Genomic DNA, 26,898 nt, shown 5'->3' with positions numbered 1-26,898 from the left:
ATTTCTATTAGATTGATTTCTAATATGTGGTAATGTGTTTGTACATCGTGTCACATAGCCTAAAATCACAAGGACTTTCTCAAGTATAATAATATTCTTTTAGCTCTGACTGGGTACCTTGTTGTACGTGTAATAGCAAAACCATAGCCATATTTTTCTTGTACAAAATGTCTTTGTCAGTTGGCATCAAAGTACCCATCAAGGCAATGAACCTTAGTGCAGCTCGTTGCATTGAAGTGCAAAAAATAACACACCTAATGGCAAGTGCCCGACCCAGAGGTTCTGTTTTCGTAATAGATGGCAAAGACAGATTAGATTTAGCTGTGCCCTACAGGTGTCTTCTATGGAAATAACCTATAATAACACTTAATTATTAATCATGTGGAATGGAATGACATTCGAGTCTTGAGTTGAATATTCATTGTGCAGCTAATTTTTTGGTCAGTGTTGAAAATGTGACTTTTCCACCTCATTGTCTTAGCTACAGAGAAGTATGTCCAGTATCTCACCCTTGTGCAGACATACTGAAACAGTGAGAACTGACCTCCTGCTATGGTACTGTGTCTGGCACTCTCAGACATACATTGCTAATACAGTAAGATCAGAAAAGGGGCACCAGAAATACTCAACGTCAAAGTGTCAGATCTGAACAAGGAGGACAGGGGAGACAGATATACTGTAATGCTGAGAGGTGACCAACAGCCCTGCAGTCATTCATTTGAGAGAGAGAGAGAGAGAGAGAGAGAGAGAGAGAGAGAGAGAGAGAGAGAGAGAGAGAGAGAGAGAGAGTAGTGTGTAACATAACTTTTTTAATTATTTATTTCTTCAAATGCTACTATTACTATGTCAGAACGCTATAAAGGACTTTTAGAAAAAGAACAACAAAATACCTCCTCTTAATGTATGTTCTCTACAAGTCTTCTGTTGTCCAGTCTTGCACTTTAAATGTCTGTATGAGCAATGTCTACGTCCATACTGTCTATGTCCATGTATGAGTACTGTCTATGTCTATACTGTCTATGTCCTTACCTAGATTAGTCTATGTCTGCATGGGAGAGCAAGAAACGCAATTTCAAATTCTTTGTATGACCAGTGCATGTAAAGAAATTGACAATAAACTTGACTTGATAAGGTCTTAGGTGACAGTTTATGGTTGTGGGAAACATATTGATTGTTGAGTGGAGTATGTGCTCCAGATATTACAAAAGAAGAGACAAGTCATGGCCTTAAAGGTTTACTGGCAAATATAGTTTCAATATTGGTATAAAAATGTCAGAAACTTGGAATTAAACAAACAAGTGTTTAAGAAAAATCGATTTAGACAAAAAATATTTCTTCTTCTGCTCACACTCTACTAAAAGCCTCGGTAAAAACATCATAAAAGAAATATTTACCATAACAAAGACTTCTATTTACATTTCATGTACAGACATTTACAGATAAACACTTTTCAAGCCACGCAAAGGTCCTTCACCGTCATGTCAAAACATGGCCTTCAATCAAACCTCTGAAACATAAAACAAAGAATCTCCGAAAAACACCAATCCTCTACTTCAATCATAAAGAGAGCAGGACAAAAATCTTTAGTGCACACAAGTGAAATCATATCATAAAACAGTCTGTACTCAAATCTCCTGGAGCACACCTGTTACTGAGGTGAAACAAGTGCTGACATTACTGTCAGCAATTGAACACTGTTTACACACAGAAAAAGAAAGGTCTTTCAGAGGTACGTCAGACTTTGCGAAATCTACGGCAGGAAATTGGTTTAATCCTCATGGCAATAACCTTTTCGTCTCTACACAGTTGGTGTTAGTGATGAGCTATGGCAGTGGTTCCCAAACCTATTCGGCTGGGACCCCCCTTTTGGAACAAAGAATATTTTTTGCCAAAAGTCAATACATTTCTTGACCACCGTGCAAGTGAATAGTGTTAATTAACCAATTTATGGAAGGGTTACATCACATGAACGCATATACAGTATTCAATGTTTGCTGCGAACAGCCCCTGCTCCCTGTGAGGGGTCCCAACCCCCAGTTTGAGAACCACTGATCCAGAGATTCTTTAAGTATATAGAGATATGCCAATGTAATAGGTTGCTAATGGTACCTAATGTGACCAGGTTCCGGTCTGCCTAAAGGGGCGTGTCATAATACTGCTACAATGAATAGAACAGTCTTTAGGTCTGCCTAAAGGGGGACCCCCCCCCCCCCCCCCCCTGCATGGGAACTCCCATACTGCCTTTAGTTCTACACAATCGTTTCGATCTGAAAGACATAATCTCACTTGTGATTAGGTCTGGTGTTAACCAGGCAACCCCCTCCCCCTTGCGACAGTAGAACCTGGAAACAATGAGCCAACGGAACCACTCTCTCTCTACTCTCTCTGACTGATCTATGGAATGTTTTAGCTTTGTACAAAACTATTATAGCTATACTATGCATGGAGGCATAGAGACCGAGACCTCAAAATACATCCTTTTGTTTCACATTTCATTCCCTCCTTAAAGTGCACTAATTTTGAAATAAATTGGGTTACAACTTCCCCTTCATAGTTTGTTTTTCAGCTGGTGTTTTGAAAGGGTATATGTCTGACATTCCACTAGCGAAGTGGTTAAAAGTTAAGCATCTCTACTCCAAAGAACACTGGCTGCAAGTCTTGGAGGCAACTATTGATACAGGTTTGACCTTGTTTCAACCACGATGCCAATTATTTATGACCCATCCTGCATGAAATAATACTGTACGTAATTACACAAAGAATTACACAGTCTATAACAACGTGTGAATGCAAATCACGCCTCAGTCATAATCAAAGACTGTACAAACTGAAAAACAATTTGAACAATATAATCACAAATGGCAAAAGCAGAGTTCAATTTAACACTGATTTTACAACACAGACAACAACAACAACAAAAAAGCAATCGATAGATCTCCTCCTGGAAACCAACTTAAACATTGACACATAAACCAAATCTGTTCCTCGCTGGATAGGAGAAGGGTTGTAGGAGTGGCTGGTTGTGTGCCATGGCATGTCACTAGGCAGCATAGCCTTGCAGTCTGTGAGGCAGCAAGTTGTAGAGTGGTGCGAATGGCGGGGGGTTGATCTCGCACTGAGGACTTCCAGCAGGATCACTGGACGAACCGGCTGCTGCCATTCTGAGCAAAGAGGCTCTCTGGGAATAAACAGAGAGTAGAGGGAAGATACAGAGAGACAGCCAGAAACAAGGAGGACATATTACATTCTGGACATATTGCATTGCATTGCGCTTTTTAAATCATTATGCATGTTTTTATTCCCATTACAAAATGACTTATCTAGGTGCTAGTGAGGTTATAGGCTTTTTTCCACTGACGGTTTTCTAGGCCTCAACACAGCGTCCACTTTTTGCTTTTTGATTGGGCACGACACAGCTCAATTTTTAAAGCAAAATGTGGCGACCGAATTGCGCTGTGTCGAGCTCTAGGCCTATCAGAAAACCGCCAGTGGAAAAGAGCCTTATTACAAGCTTCAGCACTTCACTAATCAGTGGTGGATTTGGTCATTTGGGGGGCGCAAGGGCAAATTAGGTATAGGGGACCTTCAAATCCTTACTTGTAACAAGGGACGGAGAGTTTGCAGCTGGTCGGGTCCCTGGTATTTGGGGAAGTTGACAGGGGTAAAAGGCAGTTGCCCACTCTGGCCTTTACTATAAAACTCCTGCAGCTAAGAACCTTGTGGCCTAACCATGAACGAGTAGGGCAAGTGGTGTTCTAGGAACTGAGACATTTTCAGGAGCATAAACGAAATTGAAAGGAACAACCCATCTGTTGTGCAAACTATTATCTTACAGTATTTCACAATTGATGGACAGGACAAAGGGGACACCTGAATGCAGTGACGCTGCTAATTTGGGACCCTAGGCAAAATATGGACATGGGGCCCTCTTGAATTGTTTTCGCTGGCATTGTCCAAGTCAGGGATGACTGTTTGGAGGCCCCGTTAGAGAAGAGATTTTGCAGAGCCCTAGTCTGCTGATTGGTAGAACATTCTCTGCCTGTATTATACATATAAATTGATATGTTTGCCTATAAAACCGCACGTGCTCCTTTTGAAGGTCGTATCAGGGTAAATAATATCATCAAAATAAGATGCCTATCAGGAGAGAGGAAATGAAAGGCGATTCGCAGATCCTGTCTTCCATATGTTTATAAGGAAGTCCAAGTGCTTTATGTTTTCTATTGAAATATGCTATTGCAAACCTCAATACGTAGATTTGCATTTTTCCAGATTAAGAGGCAAACCTTCCTACAGCAACGGAAGCAAGTCAACATGCACAATTCTAGCTGCCAAAACTGTTAGTTTGATTAAGTGATCTCATTATGTTTAACTGTAAACAGATTCCATATCTACACGTCTTCCAACAACTGTTTGATAATGAGCAGGCCACAAAAGTGAAGTCAAGAATTCCTAAATGGCCACAAGAGGACAGAGCAGACAAGGGAGAACACCATAAAACTATAGGAGACAGAGGACAGTGGAAGACGTATACATTGCATATACAAATTTAAGAAGGGTTAAAAGAAGGATACAACATACAAGTGATTCAAGTGATTCACTGTCATATAGCCTACCCATAAACTTGCATTTATGAGTAAACATCATTTATGACAATAAAAACTTGCATTCTCGTACAAGAAACAAGCGATTATTGCCTCAGTCTGGATAGCATACTGTTACTTGTCCTGTCTTGCACTTTGATGTCAGTCTCTGTAAATGTCAGTCCTGTGATGTCTATGTCCTTTCATGGTATAGAGAGAAAATGTAATTACAATTTCCTTGTATGACCTGTGCGTATGAAGAAACTGACAATAAAAGCTGAGTTGACTTGACTTGAGCATGTGAAAGACGTTAACTGAATGTACGTATAGTCAACAAGTTATCCCACCCCCCAGATGTTACGTAATGTAGATTTTCATGCCAAACACTATTATTCTGTGGATTACAGAACGGAAATGCTTCTTTTGGGTCATGTAAACGGTCGTTAATTTTCATCAATTAACTGTGTTGCACCTATCAACAAGCCTGTCTTAAACTATCTAGATAATGACCCAAATACGGAGTGCGTAAGGATTTGTTCTTAACCAACAGCAGATGTTTTGCAGAAATTGACACTCTGTGTTGGCAAATTGAGTGGATACAGACCACAATGTTTCCTCTCATTCAGTGCATTTGGCCAACTGCAGACCTACATCAGGAGCGAGTGCACTGACTTGGCCCTCAACACACTTTCTCTTCCCCCACTCACTCTTCCATTCCCACCCTTCAGTGGTATACTACTTCACCGTGTCATCATTTGTGACAATAGCTCAGAGCAAGACATTTAAAAAAAATCTCTTGCCTATTTTCTAGTCTTTAACTTTTTACTCCCAACTAAACTAAAAAAAAAACAGTTTGAAAGCAAAAGCAGCAGTAACAGTGATGATCAGGGTTGCCAGATGATTTGATGTCTGATGATTTCCAGCCCAAACATTGCTCAAAACCTGCCTGGAAGCACTACATCCTGCTCAATTTGAATTAAATTCTATTGACTTCAATGGCCATAAATCTGTAGAAAAACCCGCCCAAATGCCATTTTTTTTGCCATTTTTACCCGCAGATGGACAGTCTAAGCATACCAATTAAGCAGGAAACTGTCCAATTTGGACCCACTAATGATGACATTCAAAGCAACTTTTTGAGCCTAATGTCTGGGCAACGATCGATTTGGACTGCTTATCACAATAACACTTTTATCAAGAGAACCTCTCCAACTACTTCATCAGAAAATCCGGAGCCAATCACGATCATGTTGTCAACCAACATTGCTCAACAAGTTGCCCTGTGTTTTATCACTCGTGTAAACTTGTGTAAAGTCATGCTCCATTCGGAAGAATTCTGAACGACAACAGTTGGAACGGCCGTTTCCCTACGTCTTCAAGCACGGACTTACCGGGTAGAGTTGACCCCCAGGCTGCAAGCTTTGGTCCCCCAGCAGAGGAGCGGAGGGGTGGGAAACGGGCTCTCCGAGATAGCCAGCTCCGGCTCCAGCAAGAGGCCACCCCCCTTTGGCCAGCTCGGAGCTCATCATGGTGTTCTTCTGCCAATAACAAGGTCAAGGTAAGTACAGTAAGCGTACAGTATTTAAAAGTATATAAAAGATTAAAACTGTGTGCTATATAAATTAGGCCTGTGTAGTCGCCTTCGACTGCTTAAGGTATATCCCCGAAACTTCTGCCAATAACAAGGTCAAGGTAAGTACAGTACGCTTACAGTATTTAAAAGTATATAAATGATTGAAAAAATATTTTTAAAAAGATTTAAAAAGATAAAAAATTACAATGTGCTATGTAATATACATAATGAGAAACAAAAAGGGTGTGCAAACCATCCAGAAGAATTTAGATTTATGACACCAGCTACAGACATCTCTACACTACAGAAGATGATTTAACAACAAACTGATGATTTGACACAAATGTCACTGGAATCGACCCTGTTCTAGCACCAAAAAACAAAGTGGAAGCTCACTTATTACAGGATCGCTCTTGTGAATGTTAGGAATGAAGTTCAAATTGTTTATTGTTCAACACTGACATTTTAGTCTCATCATAAACACACAAGCGTTGCTGAGTAGAGACAGCGTCGGAGAGAGCCATCGGGTGTGGGACCTTAATTGGCATATTGTAGATGTGATACACGTATACAGAATAGAAATGTAGATTCAATAGACACTGCTATACACACTATATTACCAAAAGTATTCGCTAACCTGCCTTGACTCACACATGAACTTAAAGGGTTGTGCGCAGAGCATGTAAAATCACAGGCGCCAACCTCCCCTCCCTCTTCTCCATTTTCTCATCACGGGTTGTCAGTCACATTCAGCACATCATCTAATTGACCTCCTCCCTTCAGTCAAGATAAAAGCATCACAGCATCCAAATCCAGATTTAAGAACAGCACATACTCACTGACTATCAGACACCTTAACCTACCATAATTTCCCACTCTATATGCACTTTAAACTTAATGCACTTTGTTATCTCAGCATAATATGTAACTTACTACTGTGAAATGTCTGCTGTTTACTGTTTGTGTCTACCCATAGTTATATTTATTGTATGTGCTTTGCAGCTGTGTGTCTTGCCATTGTTTGTATTTCATTTGATTTGATGTTGGAGATATGCTACAAAAAATCCTATCAACCTAGTTCACATGGCAAATAAACTCTTGAACTTGAACTGTTCCTGGAAGGTTGTCTACAAGATTAAGGAGTGTGTTCATAGGAATTTTTGAACATTTTCCAAAAGTTTATTATTGAGGTCAAACATTGATGTTGAGAAGGTCTGTTTCTCCACTCTATTTCATCCTAAAGGTGTTCTATCAAGTTCAGGTCAGGACTCTGTGCAGGCCAGTCATATCAAGTTCATCCACACCAGACTCTGTCATCCATGTCTTTTTCGACCTTGCTTTGTGCACTGGTGCGCGGTCATGTGGAAGGGGCCCACTCCAAACTATTACTACAAGGTTGGGAGCATAGAGTTGTTCAAAATGTTTTGGTATCCTGAAGCATTCAACGTTTCTTTCTCTAGAACTAATGGGCCAAGCCCAAATCCTGAAAAACAACCACACACCAAAAGTTCTTCAAACCTTCTAGACTTATCCATCAGATTGCGAGATGAAAACGAGCATTTGCATTGGACTTGGTGAGGTATGGTTTGGATACAGCTACTTGGCCATGGAAACCCATTCCATTAAGCTCTCTGCGTACTGTACTTGGGGCTAACCTGAAGGTCACATGAAGTTTGGAGCTTTGTAGCAATTGACTGTGCAGAAAGTCATCAACCTCCTTGCATCTCCATAATTTCCCCCTGGGATCAATAAATAATACTCTACTCTACTGTACCTCAGCATTCGCTCACGCTTCTCTGTCAGTTTAAATGGTCTACCAGTTTGTGGTTGAGTTGCTGTTGTTACGAAACTCAATTTTTCCATGTTCTTATAATAAAGCTAACAGTTGAGTGTGCAACATTTAGAGGAGAGGAAATGTCATGACTGGAGTTGTTGCACAGATGGCATCCTATAACAGTTATACGCAGGAATTAACTGAGGTCTTAAAGCGATGGTTCGGAGTAGAATCACCCTAATGCCATTTGAACCGTGACACCCATCCACCTTTACACCCGAAGTGTTTTCTGCCGCAGACTTACATCAACAGAGTTGCCGTGTTATTCGATGTTTATTCCGGTTAGCTTGACTCAAGCGCATATGGATACTGGGCACCGTCTCCAAACTTTCCCCACAAAAATAACATGTCATGACACCAAACTTCTGCAGTAGCACAAATATGGTCTGTACTCACGAAACGAAGCATTTGGAAGTTTGGAAATAGTCCAGGAGTTTAGTATTATCAACACAAGCTGAATAGCTTCTCTGCTGCTAAAGCTGTGCCAACGTTACTTCCGTCATATGAGACAAGCCCGTAAAAGTCTTCAACAAACTTCCAGACGAGAGTGTTAAAAAAGTTTTCACTGAATTGTGATTAAGGGTTATATTTTCAAGGCAATACTTAAAAGATATTTCAAATCTTACCTACTATCAATTAGACAAGGATTTTCGTTATCAATACTGATGCTGAATTCACTTTTCATTGTGCATATTATGAGCTTCGTTGAGGACTCTTACATGCTTGTCTTAGATGACGGAAGTAACGTTGGCGCAGCTTTAGCAGCAGAGAAGCTATTCGGCTTGTGTTGATAATAATAAATTCCTGGACTATTTCCAAACTTCCAAATGCTTCGTTTCGTGAGTACAGACCATATTTGTGCTACTGCAGAAGTTTGGTGTCATGACATGTTATTTTTGTGGGGAAAGTTTGGAGACGGTGCCCAGTATCCATATGCGCTTGAGTCAAGCTAACCGGAATAAACATCGAATAACACGGCAACTCTGTTGATGTAAGCCTGCGGCAGAAAACACTTCTGGTGTAAAGGTGGATGGGTGTCACGGTTCAAATGGCATTAGGGTGATTCTACTCCGAACCATCGCTTTAAGAGTGGCTCATTCTTTCACAAATGTTTTGTAAAAACAGTCTGCCTGCCTAAGTGCTTGATTTTACAAACCTGTGGCCAGACCAAGGGATTAGAACACCTGATGCTGATCATGATATATATATAGTATATACTGTAGATGTAATATTGACATAAATGACTGAATGACTGAATGAATGAATGAATGAATGAATGAATGAATGAATGAATGAAGAATTAAAGCATTAATGAATGAAACATCACCTCCCATCCAACCTCTTATTGAACAATCAAGTAATTCTTAATAACAATTGCTACTATGGAAACACTTACGCTAAATCTCATTTCACCCCTTAGCCCTTCGCCTTTCCACTGCCCTTCCGTTTTGCGCGTACACGTGTAGGGGTAGTGATGTCCCAATTCACATTAAGAAGGAGGGGAAGGGGTGAGGGGAAGGGCTCCCTACCCCTTCAAACGAAGATTTTCCAAAGGCACACTTCAAACGAAAGGGTAAGACCGATTTCCCTGAATGCATTGCGAATGCATTTAAAAAGAGATGATACCCACAAAGGACACAAATATAAGTATTTTTCGCCGTAATTTATGGCTGTCCAGTTGTAATAATTGTTGCAATGTACTAAGTTTAACATTGTCTCAATGTTTAAAGGTCATTCTCTCCATGAAACGCACATGAAGAAAATCTCTAATAACGTCCGCCTAATGTATGGAAGGAATTGTGAGGCTCTTGCAACACCGTTGTCCTTTCTAACATTTTTGTGTGAGTAATTACAAGCAATATTGTCAGTTTAACCATAAGCAGGTTTTTGCATACTATGGATGTCATTCTGTGATTGTTGAAGGGGTGTCTCAATTCGTAGGGGCTGCGTTTCAAGCCCTACCCCTTACTGCTCCATTTGAAGGGACGAGGGGCAGTCGTAGGGGAAGGCGTAGAAATTAGAATTAGGATTCGGCCTTAGAATGCTATGTGCACACGTAACCTAATTTGTGCTCTAAAGGCAATACATAATGGATTGGGAATATGAAGAGTTTTTTTTAAACCAAAATACTGCACTATTGATACATTTTGACTGTCTAGTTAACTATTCTCTTAGACTCACAGTTCTCACTCACTAGACGGATAGCTGAAATGGGATATAAATACTGCCAAATATTTTCAGCTTGTGTAAATAAATACTTAAAAATTCATTTTTCTGGAATCAATCATTTGGAATTTTCATATACTGAACTATATAAACACTGCCATGATAAATTACCATTTTGTGTTGTGTATCAGTGAAAAAATGTGGAGAAGAAAGAAATCACCATCCTTTCAACGACATTCCCTTTTTTTTGGGATGAGGCGTTCCGATTCGTAAATACAGAATAGCTGGGTGACTTCATACGTGAATTATGAATGGACATTGTTACATTTTACACAAACTATTGCTGTGATGACCACAAGCTGGCTTGGCATTTGTCTTGAGTGTGTTTTCGGCTCATTTGGACTCTGGCGTAGAAGAAGGACCTTGAGCCTACAAAAACACTCCAGCCAGATTGTACTTCTCCCCTTCTCATCATCAGTCAGCTTCTAACTCATTCACTACTTTCACTACACACTACATAAACGGATTGCGTTTGAGCCTCAAACATAGACCATCTGTGAGTAGTCTTTACTGGTATGACATTCAGTGCTACAGAATCTTCATGCTAACTGTACGTACATGACATATTTATATTAAACATCCACAGCATGGGGGATACCTGTGTTGCACCATTTTTTGGATAGCTGTTTTGACATTCTCTAGAGATCTTTTTTAACAAGTGTTTGTAAAAAATGTACACAAAGACAAAAGGGCTGGTTTCCAGTCAGATGACACGGAGTGCCAGGTCAGATGAGGACGATTAAGTTGTGGGTAAAATGGATGCAAAAACCATTTCAACCTTTCAAGGTTGAGAATGATGAGCTATCGAGTGTAGTGGAAAGTGCGCACATCCAGCAAAAAAGCATCAGCAGGTGCCAGATCAAAAAACTGTCACATGTAGGAGCGGGAAAGGATCTGCACACTGCTTGCAAAAGACTTAATTTATTAGGAGCAACGTTTCGATCATAGATCTTCTTCAGGCATCATCTATGATCGAAACGTTGCTCCTAATAAATTAAGTCTTTTGCAAGCAGTGTGCAGATCCTTTCCCGCTCCTACAAATGATGAGCTATCACCATATGTCTATCATCATATATCACAGGATGATCTGTACCCCTGTCCTCCCCACACACACAAAAAAACTAATAATTTGGCTATGGATTTAAGCCCATGATATCTCTTTGGTGTATTGAACACAATTGCCTGATGTTCTAAATGACAAGTGATGAATATGGTGTAAAAAACACATGCTATGCAGAGATGATGCATGCATTTGTTCAAATTGTTACTAATTAACAAATTTAAGGTCTCCACAAGAATATAGTAATGATAATTGAGAATAACAGGCAGAACAATCAACCAAATAGGGTTGGAGCTAAAGTTATTACAGTGTTAAAATGAAAAATACAATGAGGAACTGAACTCCTCTAGAGCACGCAACCTCCTTGCCTGCTTCCAATCACCAATGCCATCTCAACTGAACTGTCAAATTATCGTCTGGCCACAACTCAGTTTGAAGTCTTCATTGCTTGCTTTAGCTCTGCAGTTTTCGTTAGAGTGTATTTTGGCTAATTTGGCCTTATTAGTTGCAATGCCTTTGATGTTTCGATTAAAATACCTCCATTATGGAAGACATTTGCCTTAATGTCCATTTCACTTAGGGTTCCAAGACAGAACTCAAATTCCTTATCAAAACATGTTTCAATTACATTGTATCAACAGAAAATGTACATGTTTTTATTTGATTATGACTAATGTGCTAATCTACTGTAACTCAGGTGTTCAAGTTACTGCCAAAGAAAAGGTCTGAGTGCAACCAGTGCCACATGATCTTGCTTCAATGTGTAATATGAGAATAATGGAGTATTTAAGAGACCAAATAGTGCTAGGGCCTCCACACCGGCTCCGACAAAGTGCAGTGCACTGCACCACAAAAGTTCAATAGCATTCTTTTCAATAGAACCCCACACACTGGCGCTGATGTCCGCGGAAAGACTGAAATGTTGTGAGCACTCAAATTATTTAATATTTCAATAATATGCAATTAATTATTGAATATGTATGAGACATGACAATTAAAGTGAATTGTTTATATTGCTGCGAATGCACAGCACCTGTAGATTAGATTAGATTAGATTAGATTAGATTAGATTAGATTAGATTAGATTGTCCCTTTATTGTCTCTTCAGGAGAGACTTGAGAATGGACATGAGAAAGTGTGATTCACAGTTAACATCAGATCACCACAAGACAGACTTAAGGACCAGAAAGAACTAACTAACATTATAAACAGGGTAACAGACAACATTTGTTAGTGTTACACGCAACGTTCCAGTTTTGGCCCTGAGTCATCCAAAGAAATTGCAACCAATGTAACAGGGTCTTCTTTCAATGTGTAACATGAGCATAACATACCTAGTGTTTCAGTACTTCAGTGCAATCAATGTCTATGATTGAATCAGTACATAGTATACAACATGTTTTCTCCTTTGTGTTTCACCACCACCTCCATCATAGTAATGGCTTGTGTGTTGGCCCCTGTGTGCCTGTTTTTCCACTTCTTTGTCTGTGAAGGTAGGACTTTCAGACAGTGCCAAATGCTGTTTGTCTCATCGTGATTATTGAGTTACGCTTACAGTAAATCAGTGAGCCAAACAAAAACAACAAAGTTGTCCTAATCGTCCATGCCAATCTGATAGGGGACAGACTGACATTCAGTTTTTCCGCAAGGAGCCATGTATCCAGTTTTATGCTTTGTGATTATACACAAACTGTGCTCGACCTCCCAATTGGATTTACAGAGATATTAATCCTGCTGTGATCAAGCAACTCTTGCACAAAAACACCACAGACTCAAGAGGGAGACGTTCAGAGGCTAGGGAGCTGAGGGGAACTGTATGAAACAGATATGGGGAATTATGTTAGCAAAACAAAAGGATGTGGCCAACATGGTCTTATGACGGCCCCGGACACTTTATCAATCGAAGCACACCCCTCACTCACCTGCAGGCATTGGAGACTCAACAAAGAAAGTATGTTTCTTCTGAAAATGCTGGCACATGGCAATGACTATGTTGCCTGACTAACGGTGAGCAGGGGGATTTAAAGCCACAAATGTAAACTATGTGCGTGTGTGTAGCTTTTGCAGAATTGGCCAACCATATGCAGCCTTTGTTAAAACTTATGACTTTGATATGTTATGTACCACTCTTGAATGTATATGGTGTACAATGTAAAAAAAAACAGACATCAACCCATTGCTGACGTAGAAAGTGAGGAGCAAAATTACCCTTTGGGGAAAACCAAGTCTGTTTGGGATAGAGTTTCCTATAAAAACCCAGGTGCAAGACACAGTTCCTAATAGCACAAGACTTTTCTTCAGCTTTTCCAAGAGGGACTTAAGGTTATGACAAAAAGCCAAGACCTTCAAAAGTTCAATCATCTGGGAGGAATAGCTGGATCATTTTACAAATCGCTTGTAATTATGTATCTGATACCAAAAATAGTGAGTGCACTAATCTCAGAATTACTTCTGGGGGTCCAACAACAACAACAAAAAACCCAGAAAATCCTGACCACAAGAGCTGATAAAAACCTGGCTTTTCCAGACTCTTTAAGAAACAGAACTCCAGAACTGCATATACATTTGCACAACTCCAGAACTGCATTTAAATTTGCACAGCTCCAGAACTGCATTTAAATTTTCACTGGTTTGTCCATTCCCAGACCTTCTCAGGAGACATCCTGGTGGCTTCCCCCAAAGATTTCTTTGTTCATTCTGTGAACAAAGTTGGTTTTCCAGGAAAGACATGTTTTCCTCAGCCACAGCAGTGTTCAACATTTCTTCAAGATTTTATGGGGTCAGGAACTCTCTCTCTCCCACGTGCACGCACGCACGCACACACACACACAGTACTGTAAACCTTTTAGGCCCTCATCCTCAACCTCAACACACATGCCACTTCATTCAGACTCTCTCCTTCTCACTCTCTGTGGAATTCCTCTCTTCAAACACACATACACACTCTTCTCATTTAGGTAAGCAAAGCTGTTCCTCCTTTTCCCCAGTAGTCTCCATGCTTCAACTACAGTATTTCGTAAATGCAAAAAAATGAATTGTTAGTGCAACACTTAGAGAGTATCGGTAGTCTAGGCTGATTATCTTCGACTTTCAAATCTCTTCAAGACTTGGTCTGACCAAGAGCATAACAATTAACATTTCCCAAAAGGTATTTCCCAAACGACCTCCCTTGGTTTGCTAATGGTTGTTTGCTTCCCAAGAAAGTGGGAGGAGTTCCCGATTTTGCGGGAGCTCAGAAAGTACTTGCATTGCTCTTGACCTGACTGGTAGCAACGATGAAGCTATTGCATCACTAGGAGGGCACGGCCTGGCTACCAGTAGTCTGGAACCACACTGCATTTTTACTGAGTACATTTGTGTTTTCCATCCCCCAGAGTCCTCAGCTCTTCTCTCCTCTCCTCAGCAGCCGCCAGTCCCAAAATCCCATAATGCAATATAGCCCATTACACCACTTAACTTGTTTCAGTGGCGTCACAACAGAGCATGTGACAGATACGGATCTTCAGTCGTCGATAGTGACATTTGAAAAGCCTAACTTACTCTGGCCTTGATCACTAGACTGGGCTGCCCAAGCGCATAACTCCGTCTCTCCTGACTACGATGCTTATTACTACCCTCCCACCACCACTTCCACCACTAATGCCACAAATTACAGGCTGGCACAAACGCTTATGCTTGCACGTGCCACACAGTCACTGACGGAGGCTCAAGATGTAATTTAGAACAGACTTCACGCACACTCAGAAACCCAAAAAAACACAGAAATATTCCTTGAACATACAGACACATGCACCCATATCATTGTGCAAACACACATACACAGTCATATGAACACCTTAATCAGTACGAATATGGCTGATTTCCTGGAATATTCCAGTTGCAGAACACTTACATACACGCAAACGGTATATTCTGGGAACTTGGCTTTAGGTGAAATTTAAGCAATATGACTCGAGTGGGAGAGAGGTTGTTGAGACACCCTCATGGGTGTTATTCGCTGCAGGCGAAGGTCATTACAGCCATGATGTTGCTCAGGTACGGTAAATGCTGAGGGAGGCCACTTGGGCTTGACATTAACTTTTTCACTTGCCGGCCACTGTGGCTAGTGATTTTCTTGAGTCACTAGCCATCCAGCTTTTCTACTAGTCACAAATTCGATATATATTTTTTATATCATATATATATATCATGACGCTGTACATCTAACCTCAGAAGATGAGGTGCTTAAAGCAAGAAGATGAGTGCATGGGTTTCTACATGGAAATAAATCAAACAAATAGAAACTGATAAACTGAGCTTTTTCTTGAATTTAAATACAAAATATAGCTGCAAGCAGCAATGCGGGGCCAAGCAGTAAACTTGCCAAAGTTGCCATGGCAACAGAAGGAACTGCAGCGCCCCCTTTGGCCCAAATCTCGCCAATGTTGGGGTGCATTCCTTGGAGGGGAAAATGGGGAGAGAGACGGGGAGGGTAGGCAAAGGACCTGGGCTGGGAATCAAACCCGGGTCAGCCGCATGATAGACGAGTGCCCTACCGGTTGGCCATGGCAGGGCCTGTGCTGCCCTTGATTTATATTGAGTAACACATTTCCATTCCCTCTCAAATTAGTCTATAAAATATCAGCAAGTCATTTCTATACTTGAGAGGCTTGCTTTTTGGACAGCAATTATAATCCTCTGTGATCATTCTATTTAGTAAAATTGTTTATATGACATACAATATTATGGAAAAGAATCGGGAGCCTACTGAAAATAGATATGTCCTTGAAATCCTAAACATAAGAATCCTATAGGCTGCAATGTAATGTTGGCCAGCCTTTTGAGAGACTGGTCTGAGGAATTGGTGTATATAGAAGTAAGTGTGTGTGTGTGTGTGTGTGTGTGTGTGTGTGTGTGTGTGTGTGTGTGTGTGTGTGTGTGTGTGTGTGTGTGTGTGTGTGTGTGTGTGTGAGAGAGACAGAGGAACCGAGAGAACAACAATGGTCTCTCTCTCTCTCTCTCTCTCCCTCCCTCCTTCCCTCTCTCTCCCTCTCCCTCTCCCCCTCCCTCTCCCTCTCCCTCTGTCTGTGTGTGTGGGGTGGGGGTGGGGGGGTATGTGCAGGGGCTGGGGCAGTGGGGCTTTGGTTGACACTAGAGCAATAGCAGACTACGCACACACCTAAGCTCTCGTCTCTTGTGTGTCCAGAGACCCCCTGCCGAGAATGGTGTCAGTGAACGTGCGCAGGTGCCGTTGGCAAAGGGGACAGAGAGATGAGAAAAATCCCTCCATTCTTTCCACAATTTTGAATGGCTGCTGAGAGCTGATAGTTTTTTCAATCGTTACGAAAATCCATACCTGGGTGCAACATAGTGTGAAGATGACCTGTGTACCAATATTTTGAAAATTGGGAGTACGGTTCAAAAGCTACAGGCAAAAATGTAGCTAAAATTTTGACCTGCTGGTGGCGCTACAGAGTTTGAGCTGGGGATCTGATTTTTTTTGTGGTAGGTCATGGGATGGACTACTATGTGTGTACAAAATCCCCGCCCAATTCGACAAACGGTTGCTGAGATATGACCCCACTTCCTGTTTCGCCACGTTTACGACAATTTTGATTGGCTGTCACGGCTAAACGATAAAAGATATCCAATATTCCTGAAGACCCCATGTGTAGCTCAGTCCAGAGATACTATATACCGAGTTTTGGGCGAATTGGTCAAAAATTGCGGGAAAATTAACATTTTTATTGAATTTTACAAAATTCAAAATGGCGGGAAAACTATCCTGGCGGAAAATGACGTCATATGGTGCGTTGGATTCGTCTTGACTCAAGGATTCCAGGGATACCAAGTTTATGAAAATTGGCCCAGCGGTTCAAAAGTTACAATCAGAAATGTACCTGCAACTTTGACCTGCTGGTGGCGCTAGAGCGTTGGGGCTGGGGTCCTATAAATTGCTGTGGGTAATGCTGAGACTGCCCCGAATGTGTGTGCCAATTTACAGCATTTTCCTGCCTACGGTTCTATGGGCTGCCATAGACTTGCAGAGGGATAGGAATGGTGACTAGAGAATAATAATAATTAAAGCTGCGAGCAGCCTTGGCGGGCCCTCGCACCTACGGCCCAGGGGGCATGGCACATCGCCCTGCCCTAATACACCCCTACCTGTGAAAAACGGATGAAGCGTAACAATTTTCTGACAGGTATGAGGAAGGTGCAGACGTCATTGTCGTAGCACTGCTGTCTTGTCCACTTCCCCTTTTGATATCCCTTTGCATTGCCATTTCAATCATATAGACGCATGCAAAATGTTTTAATTTCCACATTTATAGCAATTCATTCGCCTAAAACGTGGTGGCACTGCGCCTGGTAGCCACTGCAGTCACATAGAAATATATGTATTCATTATGTTACCAAGTTTCAGGCATGATAGCGAAATATGCGTCTCTTTTTCTGTTGTCCACAAAAACTTTAGAGTCCGTAGCTTCAACTACGTATATACGAGCTTCAGACAGGTCTATGCAGTGGGTTCTATTGAGTTTGACTTTTTTGGATTTGTATATTTTTACTATGGGGTTGCTGAGATATGACCTCACTTCCTGTTTGGGGTTGTTAGGAGGATTTTAATTGGCTGTCACGGCCAAACGTTAAAAGATGTAATAAAACCCTTTTAAAAATCCAACAAAATTGGAAGATTGAGGAGCATTTTATCGATTTTCATCATATTTAAAATGCCGGACATTCTGAAACTGTGAATACGATGTCATAGGGTCTGTTGGTTTCGGCTTGGCGCAAGGACTTCAACGGTACCACCAGATTTAAAATCGGGCGTGCGGTTCAAAATGTACAGGCAGAAATGTAGCTAAAATTTTGACCTGCTGGTGGCGCTAGATGGTTTGACCTGGAGACCTGATAGTTCTTGTGGAGGGTCATGGGATAGACAAGAACATCTTTGACAATTTGAAGAAGATTCTGATCATGGGTTTTCAAGATATAGCTTCACTTCCTGTTTGGCAACTTTTAGGCCGTTTTTGATTGGCTGTCACGGACAAACGAAAAGATAACGGCAAAATCCACTTGATAAGTTTTGTGAGGCTCAGTCCAGCGATGCTACATACCGACTTTCGGAAAGATTGATCAAAAATTGAGGGAGGAGTAGCGTTTTTATTGATTTTCGCTGCGCTGCTTGGCCCCTAATTATCTCACTTCCTGTTGGGTGTGGCCATGACAACCCATTGACTTTTTTGTTTGTCTTAATGAGATACACACCACCAAAAAATTTGGAGTCTGTAGCAGGTACTTTATACCGACCCTAACTTTGACCTGCTGGTGGCGCTAGAGGGATTGAGCTGGAGACCTGATATTTCTTGAGGAGGGTAATGGGATAGACAAGAATGTTTGAGACAATTTGCTGGAGATTCTGTCCATGGGTTTTCAAGATATAGCTTCACTTCCTGTTTGGCGACTTTTAGGCCGTTTTTGATTGGCTGTCACAGCCAAATGAAAAGATAACAGCAAAATCCACTAGAGAGGTTATGTGAGGCTCAGTCTAGAGATGCTATATACCGACTTTCAGAAAGATTGATCAAAAATTGAGGGAGGAGTAGCTTTTTTATTGATTTGACCAGCTGGTGGCGCTAGAGAGTTTAAGCTAGCAAGCTGAAGTTTATTTTGGTGGATCATGGGACAGACAGAAATGTCTGTGACAATTTACAGAAAATTGTGACCATGGTTTCCCAAGATAAGACTTCACTTCATGTTTGGCGACCTTTAGGCCGTTTTTGATTGGCTGTCACGGTGAAACGAAAAGATTACAGCAAAATCCACTCGATAAGTTTTGTGAAGCTCATTTCAGAGATGCTATATACCGACTTTCTGAAAGATTGCTCAAAAATTGAGGGAGGAATAGCGTTTTTATTGAGTGTTGCTGCGCTGCTTGGCCCCTAATTATCTCACTTCCTGTTGGGTGGGGCTAATGGGTTGGCATTGCAATTTTGTTTGGTTTAGTGAGATACATATGCGTATTTTTTTTCGTGGCCCAACGACAAACTATATGTCAGCCAGGAACTTCAATGCAATAGGGGGCGCTATTCTGTGCCCGGGACCAATCCGGATCAGGGCTTCCGGTTCTGAGTAGCGGCGCACATTTCGGATCACTGTGCAAAGCGGCATGCGACCAAGTGCTTCTCAGACAAAATGGCGGGCCCGAACAACGAGCAAGAAGATAAATTAAAGCTGCGAGCAGCCTTGGCGGGCCCTCGCACCTGCGGCCCGGGGGGCATGGCACATCGCCCTGCCCTAATACACCCCTACCTGTGAAAAACGGATGAAGCGTAACAATTTTCTGACAGGTATGAGGAAGGAGAAGGCGTCATTGTCTTAGCACCGCTATCTTGTCCACTTCCCCTCTCTGTATCCCTTTGCATTGCCATTTCAATCATATAGACACATGCAAAATGTTTTAATTTCCACATTTATAGCAATTCATTCGCCTAAAACATGGTGGCACGGCACCTGGTAGCCACTGCAATCATATATATGCCAGCATGATTGGCTGTCATGGCCAAACCGTACAAAATGTAATGAAACCTTTTTACAAATCTCTTCAGAGTGCTCCTGAAATCATATGTATCAAGTTTTGAGAAAATCAGACCAAATTTGAAGGATTAGGAGCACGTTATCGATTTTCACCAAATCCAAAATGGCGGACATTCTGAAAATGCGGGTATGATGCCATGGGGTTCGTTGGATTCGTCTTGGCCCAAGGATTTCAACGCTACCACCAGATTTAAAATTGAGCATGCGGTTCAAAAGTTACTGGCAGAAATGTAGCTAAAACTTTGGCCTGCTGTTGGGTGGTGACTTTGAACTTTGAACTGCTGGTGGCGCTAGAGTGTTTGAGCTATCGACCTGATATTTCTTGTGGGGGGTCATGGGATGGTCAAGGATGTCTGTTACAATTTACAGATGGTTCTGACCATGGGTTCCCAAGATATGACGTCACTTCCTGTATGGCAACTTAATCCAAAATGGCGGACATTCTATAATGGCGGATATGATGTCATAGGGTTCGTTGGATTCGTCTTGGCCCAAGGATTTCAACGCTACCCCTGGATTTAAAATTGAGCGTGCGGTTAAAAAGTTATAGCTAGAAATGTAGCTAAAACTTTGACCTGCTGGTGGCGCTAGAGAGTTTGAGCTAGCGACCTGAATTTTTTTGTGGTCGGTCATGATATTGACGGAAATGTCTCTGACAATTTAGAGAACATTGTGACGATGGGTTCCCAAGATATGACTTCACTTCCTGTTTGGCGGGTTTTATGCGACTTTTAGTCCGTTTTTGATTGGCTCTCACGGCTAAACGATAAATTATATCCAATATTCTTTGGGACCCCATGTGTAGCTAAGTCCAGAGATACTATATACCAAGTTTCGGGCGAATTGGTCAAAAATTGTGGGAAAAATAACATTTTTATTGATTTTCACAAAATTCAAAATGGCGGGAAAATCATCCTAGCGGACAATAACGTCATAGGGTGCGTTGGATTCGTCTCGGCCCAAGGATTCCAGTGGTACCAAGTACTTTAAAATTGGCCCAGCGGTTCAAAAGTTACAAGCAGAAATGTACCTGAAACTTTGGCCTGCTGGTGGCGCTAGAGGGTTGGGGGTGGGGACCTAAAAATTTGGTTCTGAATAGCGGTCGGCATGTCCAACCACTTTGCAAAAGGGCGTACCACCAAATGCTTCTCAGACAAAGTGCTAGACCAGAACAATGTGAATATCCGATCAAATTTGAAGGATGAGGATCATTTTAATTGATTTTCACTAAATCCAAAATGATGGACATTCTGAAACTACGGATACGATGTCATAGGGTGCGTTGGATTCGTCTTGGCCCAAGGATTTCAACGGTACCGCCAGATTGAAAATTGAGCGTGCGGTTCAAAAGTTACTGGCAGATATGTATGTAAAACTTTGACCAGCTGGTGGCGCTAGAGAGTTTGAGCAAGCGACCTGAATTTTTTTGTGGTGGGTCATGGTATGGACAGAAATGTCTGTGACAATTTAGAGAACATTGTGGCGATGGGTTCCCAAGATATGACTTCACTTCCTGTTTGGCGAGTTTTAGGCCGTTTCTGATTGGCTGTCACGGCTAAACGATAAAAGATATCCAATATTCCTTGAGACCCTATGTGTAGCTCAGTCAAGGGATACTTTATACTAAGTTTCGGGCGAATTGGTCAAAAATTGCGGGAAAAATAGCATTTTTATTGATTTTCACAAAATTCAAAATGGCGGGAAAACTATCCAGGCGGAAAATGACGTCATTGGGTGCGTTGGTTTCGTCTCGGCCCAAGGATTCCAGGGATACCAAGTTTTTGAAAATTGGCCCAGCGGTTCAAAAGTTACAAGCAGAAATGTTCCAGAAATTTTGACCTGCTGGTGGCGCTAGAGGGTTGGGAGTGAGGACCTATTAATCCGGTTCTGAGTAGCGGCGCACATTTCCGACCACCGTGCCGAATTGCGTCCCACCAAATGCTTCTCAGACAAAATGGCGGACCCGAACAACGAGCAAAAAGAAGAAAAAAAAAAATAATAATAATAATAATAATAATCCGAGCAAGAACAATAGGGCCTCGCGCCCTACGGTGCTCGGGCCCTAAATATAGCTGCAAGCAGCAATGCGGGGCCAAGCAGTAAACTTGGCAAAGTTGCCACGGCAACAGAAGGAACTGTAGCTCCCCCTTTGGCCCAAATCTCGCCAATGTTGGGGTGCATTCCTTGGAGGGGAAAATGGGGAGAGAGACGGGGAGGGTCGGCAAAGGACCTGGGCTGGGAATCAAACCCGGGTCAGCCGCATGATAGACGAGTGCCCTACCGGTTGGCCACGGCAGGGCCTGTGCTGCCCTTGATTTATATTGAGTAACACATTTCCATTCCCTCTCAAATTAGTCTTTAAAATATCAGCAAGTAATTTCTATACTTGAGAGGCTTGCTTTTTGGACAGCAATTATAATCCTCTGTGATCATTCTATTTAGTAAAATTGTTTATATGACATACAATATTATGGAAAAGAATCAGGAGCCTACTGAAAATAGATATGGTCTTTGAAATCCTAAACATAAGAATCCTATAGGCTGCAATGTAATGTTGGCCAGCCTTTTGAGAGACTGGTCTGAGGAATTGGTGTACATAGAAGTAACGTGTGTGTGTGTGTGTGTGTGTGTGTGTGTGTGTGTGTGTGTGTGTGTGTGTGTGTGTGTGTGTGTGTGTGTGTGAGAGACAGAGGAACCGAGAGAACAACAATGGTCTCTCTCTCTCTCTCTCTCTCTCTCTCTCTCTCTCTCTCTCTCTCTCTCTCTCTCTCTCTCTCTCTCTCTCCTTCCCTCTCTCTCCCCCTCCCCCTCCCTCTCCCTCTCCCTCTGTCTGTGTGTGGGGGGTGGGGGGTGGGGGGGGTATGTGCAGGGGCTGGGGCAGTGGGGCTTTGGTTGACACTAGAGCAATAGCAGAACTACGCACACACCTAAGCTCTCGTCTCTTGTGTGTCCAGAGACCCCCTGCTGAGAATGGTGTCAGTGAACGTGCGCAGGTGCCGTTGGCAAAGGGGACAGAGATGAGAAAAATCCCTCCATTCTTTCCACAATTTTGAATGGCTGCTGTGAGCTGATAGTTTTTTCAATCGTTACGAAAATCCATACCTGGGTGCAACATAGTGTGAAGATGACCTGTGTACCAATATTTTGAAAATTGGGAGTACGGTTCAAAAGATACAGGCAAAAATGTAACTACAAATTTGACCTGCTGGTGGCGCTACAGAGTTTGAGCTGGGGATTTGATTTTTTTTTGTGGTGGGTCATGGGATGGACTTCTGTGTGTGTAAAGAATCCTAGCCTAATTCGAAAAATGGTTACTGAGATATGACCTCACTTCCTGTTTTGCCACTTTTACGACAATTTTGATTGGCTGTCACGGCTAAACGATAAAAGATATCCAATATTCCTTGAGACCCCATGTGTAGCTCAGTCCAGAGATACTATGTACCAAGTTTCGGGCGAATTGATCAAAAAGTGCGAAAAAAATAGCATTTTTATTGAATTTTACAAAATTCAAAATTGCGGGAAAACTATACACGCAGGGTACAATATCATCACTAGTTCTCGGATTTGTCCTGGGCCAAGGATTCCAGGGATACCAAATTTTTGAAAATTGGACCAGCGGTTCAAAAGTTACAAGCAGAAATGTACCTGCAACTTTGACCTGCTGGTGGCGCTAGAGCGTTGGGGCTGGGGACCTATAAATCGCTGCGGGTAATGTTGATGCTGCCTCGAATATGTGTGCCAATTTTCACAACTTTCCTATGTACGGTTCTATGGGCTGCCATAGACTTGCAGAGGGAGAAGAATTTTGACTGGAGTCAATGAGGGAACTAAAACACTAGGGGCCTTCGCCAGCTTCGCTGCTTGGCCCCTAATAATAATGAAGAAAACCTACTAACTCTATAGGGGCCTTCGCCAGCTTCGCTGCTTGGCCCCTAATAATTGATACACAAGGAGCAAAGTGCAGAATATACACTATTCTGATATGTCATGCCATAGAATAAGCTACCTGCCAAATTGGCTAGTGACACTGAAATTGTTACTAGCCACAACCAAGTTTTTACCAGCATTTGGCCGGTTGACAGGTGCCAGTGTCAAGCCCTGGAGGCCACTGGGCAGTGGGGATTACCAGGCTCTTCATACATCACTCCTCTTATATTCTCTCTGGTGCACTCAAATGGGTTCATTATCATTTTATTTATTTTCTTTGCTTCCTCATTGAATGCCATGGTGTAATACTGGCCGCTCTTTTCAATGGAGTCCAAAGAATATGGAATCCATAGAATTGGAATGTGGAATCCATGTTTCGTCCAATTGTCCAATAATTTGACCAGCTCTAACTATTGTGTAATAAACGGACAATATTCCATTGGAAGCCAGACTACTCTGTGCATGTAACTACTCTGTGCATGTGATCTTGTCCTCGCTGTGTCCTTCTGACCTGCGGTTGCCACCCCAAGCTAATGGGTGTAAAGGGTGTACATGGGACTCTTTATGGCTACTTCCTGGCAGGATAGTCCTTGTTGTGCAGTTTGGTGAAATGTACTGTAGGCTTCTTCTGGGAGCACTTAAGCAATCCGTCCAGATTGCTTTCACAACAGTAGATCTCTAAAGTCTAATGCTGTTGTTGACCTACTGTGCACAAAGACACGGTCTATCTAGCTCTCTCTCTCACAGACACACGCATGCACACGTACACGTACGACACGCACTGACGTATGCACACAGACACATAGACACATAGACACACACACACACACACACACACACACACACACACACACACACACACACACACACACACACACACACACACACACACACACACACACACACACACAGGGTGCAGATTTGGAAAACCAGAAGGGGGGATATGTTGAAAATCCTATGAAAATCCCATCCATTATTGTAAAGAGGGAGTCATAAAGGAAGATGAGGTGTGGGAAAAGGCTGAGTGGCGCCGGGCCAGATGTCTTGTAAGGGTTTTCACCAGGCAGCTATTTACACACTATTAACAAGGGAGCCTGCCATCTTGATGCAGGGCATAGTGTACACACACGGGCACACACACACACACACACACACACACACACACACACACACACACACACACACACACACACACACACACACACACACACACACACACACACAAACACACACACACACACACACACACACACACAAACACACAAGCACACCGAGGTGCTCTCAAAAGGTATGTCATAATCATGGTTTGCTAGATATAGTAGGCCTACGCTAGTTGAAAACGCCTTCTTTGCGCGTACACACGTTCAATGTTACAATACATACGTTCTGATTATGACATACCTGCTGAGAGCACATCTTCACTCCCATTTTCAAACACTATAGTGAACTGTTCAAGCCATAAAACGTATGCACAGAGGATCCTTAAACATGTCAAGTCTCCACTTGAACAGTAAATGAGCAGCAGATTTCAATTAAAATGCACTTAGCCTTCACATATACTTTAATGTCCACACATAAAAGCAAAATACATCAGCTATAAAACAAGAAGACTTCTTTTCTCAAGAGTGCGCTTGCATATGTTAACGACCGACCGCACTGTAACTTCTGCAATTGCTCTATGAAACTCCATCCACAGTTTTGGTATTTTGCAATTAACAAGTAACAAGTAATTATTCAAGTGGGCACGCACTATAAAAACTACGGAAAAACACATCCATGCCACAAACCCCTAAGAGTTGTAATGCCAGAAGACTACCATTCCCAAAGTGTGTACTGGCATCGGCAACATGGTTAGCTGCACCCCTGGCATTTTACTGTCTGTTGTTGTTGTTTTTTTAAATCCACACACCAACATGGCGCTTAATAGCATGACGATTACAATTTTATCTTTCTATCTTCTATCTGTCTGTACATAGAAGTAAATCAAACACAATTGAGGGTATGTGCTATCCACATAAACCTCCACAAGCAGCTTCAAGAGATATGAGAGCGGTTTCTTTTCACCAGTAAAAGTTTTACAATGACACACACCACTTGCTCTGCTTGGCTGAAGAACTGTACGAAATGATAAACGGTTGGCTGAAGATTTTACTCATCCATTCTTGCCTCCCCAAACAAAATAACCCCTTTTTTCACTGCTGTGCACTCAACAGAACCAATTGAAGCGTCACACATGAGGTTGTTTAAATTCAGTGACAACGTTTGGGCCTGCACTGTAAAATATTGCAACCAGTTAACTGTTAAGAAGTCATTTGCCATACCCTGCTGCCTTAAATTTGTAAGTTAACTCAACTTGAGAAAGCCTCAAGTTGAGTTGAGCCTCAAGTTGAGCTAACTTACAAACTTAAGGCAGCAACTTAACTTACCATTTTACGTTTAAATGGCTTGCAATGTTTTACAGTGTATCATTGCTATGTGTACGTGCAGGGTGCGATTTGTAGGGGGGGATGGGGAGATTGTCCCCTCTTCTGGTTTTGATATCGCCACTTTTTACACATAACTGTAATCACAGTTTAATGTAATTCCATTGATATTGCTTAAAATCTTAGACATATCCCTCCTTCTGGTTTTCCGACAAATCGCACCATGTGTACGTGTGCCACTCACCAGGTCCTTGATGCTTCCCAGGACGGCGGTGGCCATGATGGCTAGCACGAAGGCTAGCACGTTGAGACAGGTCAGCAGCCACATGCAGACGTACAGGGACAGCACGTCCTGGCAGCTCTGCACCCCCACAAACTCGTAGTAGGTATTCAGGTAACCGCCACTGGAACACATGAGAAAGACAAACACTTACAGTAAGTAGAAAAAAAGGGTAGTTAAAGGGCACCTTTGTGGGGAAAAAGTGCAGTAACAAAGTGCAAACTAACCATTAGTAGACAAACTCAAGTTTCTTCGGTTTCATTGTTAAAAAAAAATAATCTCAGTTTCATCCACCATCTAATGCTTCATTATAATGTAATGTCTATGCAATATGTGTAATGTGGTGCATGATGTTAATGCTCAAAGCGATTTTACTGGTACATTGTGGCATGAATTCACTGTTATAAAATCC

At 42.0% G+C, this 26,898-nt stretch overlaps 1 protein-coding gene across 2 annotated transcripts in view; it reads right to left on the bottom strand.

The window, feature by feature from the left end:
• Positions 1-1,211: 1,211 nt before the first annotated feature.
• LOC134454627 (transmembrane protein 255B) overlaps positions 1,212-26,898 on the bottom strand; it is a 54,606-nt gene continuing 28,919 nt past the window's right edge. The window contains exons 7-9 of one of the 2 annotated variants that reach the window (XM_063205733.1): positions 26,451-26,610; positions 5,975-6,121; positions 1,212-3,178 (exon numbers count right to left, since the gene is read on the bottom strand). In XM_063205733.1, coding sequence (XP_063061803.1) covers positions 3,041-3,178; positions 5,975-6,121; positions 26,451-26,610 — 445 coding nt within the window. In that variant the 3' untranslated portion in view covers positions 1,212-3,040. The remainder of the gene's footprint in view (positions 3,179-5,974; positions 6,122-26,450; positions 26,611-26,898) is intronic. The other variant, XM_063205734.1, reaches the window with a different exon arrangement.

Source organism: Engraulis encrasicolus, chromosome 8, assembly GCF_034702125.1.
Source record: "Engraulis encrasicolus isolate BLACKSEA-1 chromosome 8, IST_EnEncr_1.0, whole genome shotgun sequence".
Taxonomy (NCBI): domain Eukaryota; kingdom Metazoa; phylum Chordata; class Actinopteri; order Clupeiformes; family Engraulidae; genus Engraulis; species Engraulis encrasicolus.
Note: the sequence above shows the minus strand (reverse complement) of the source record. Positions and strands in the feature narration are given on the sequence as shown.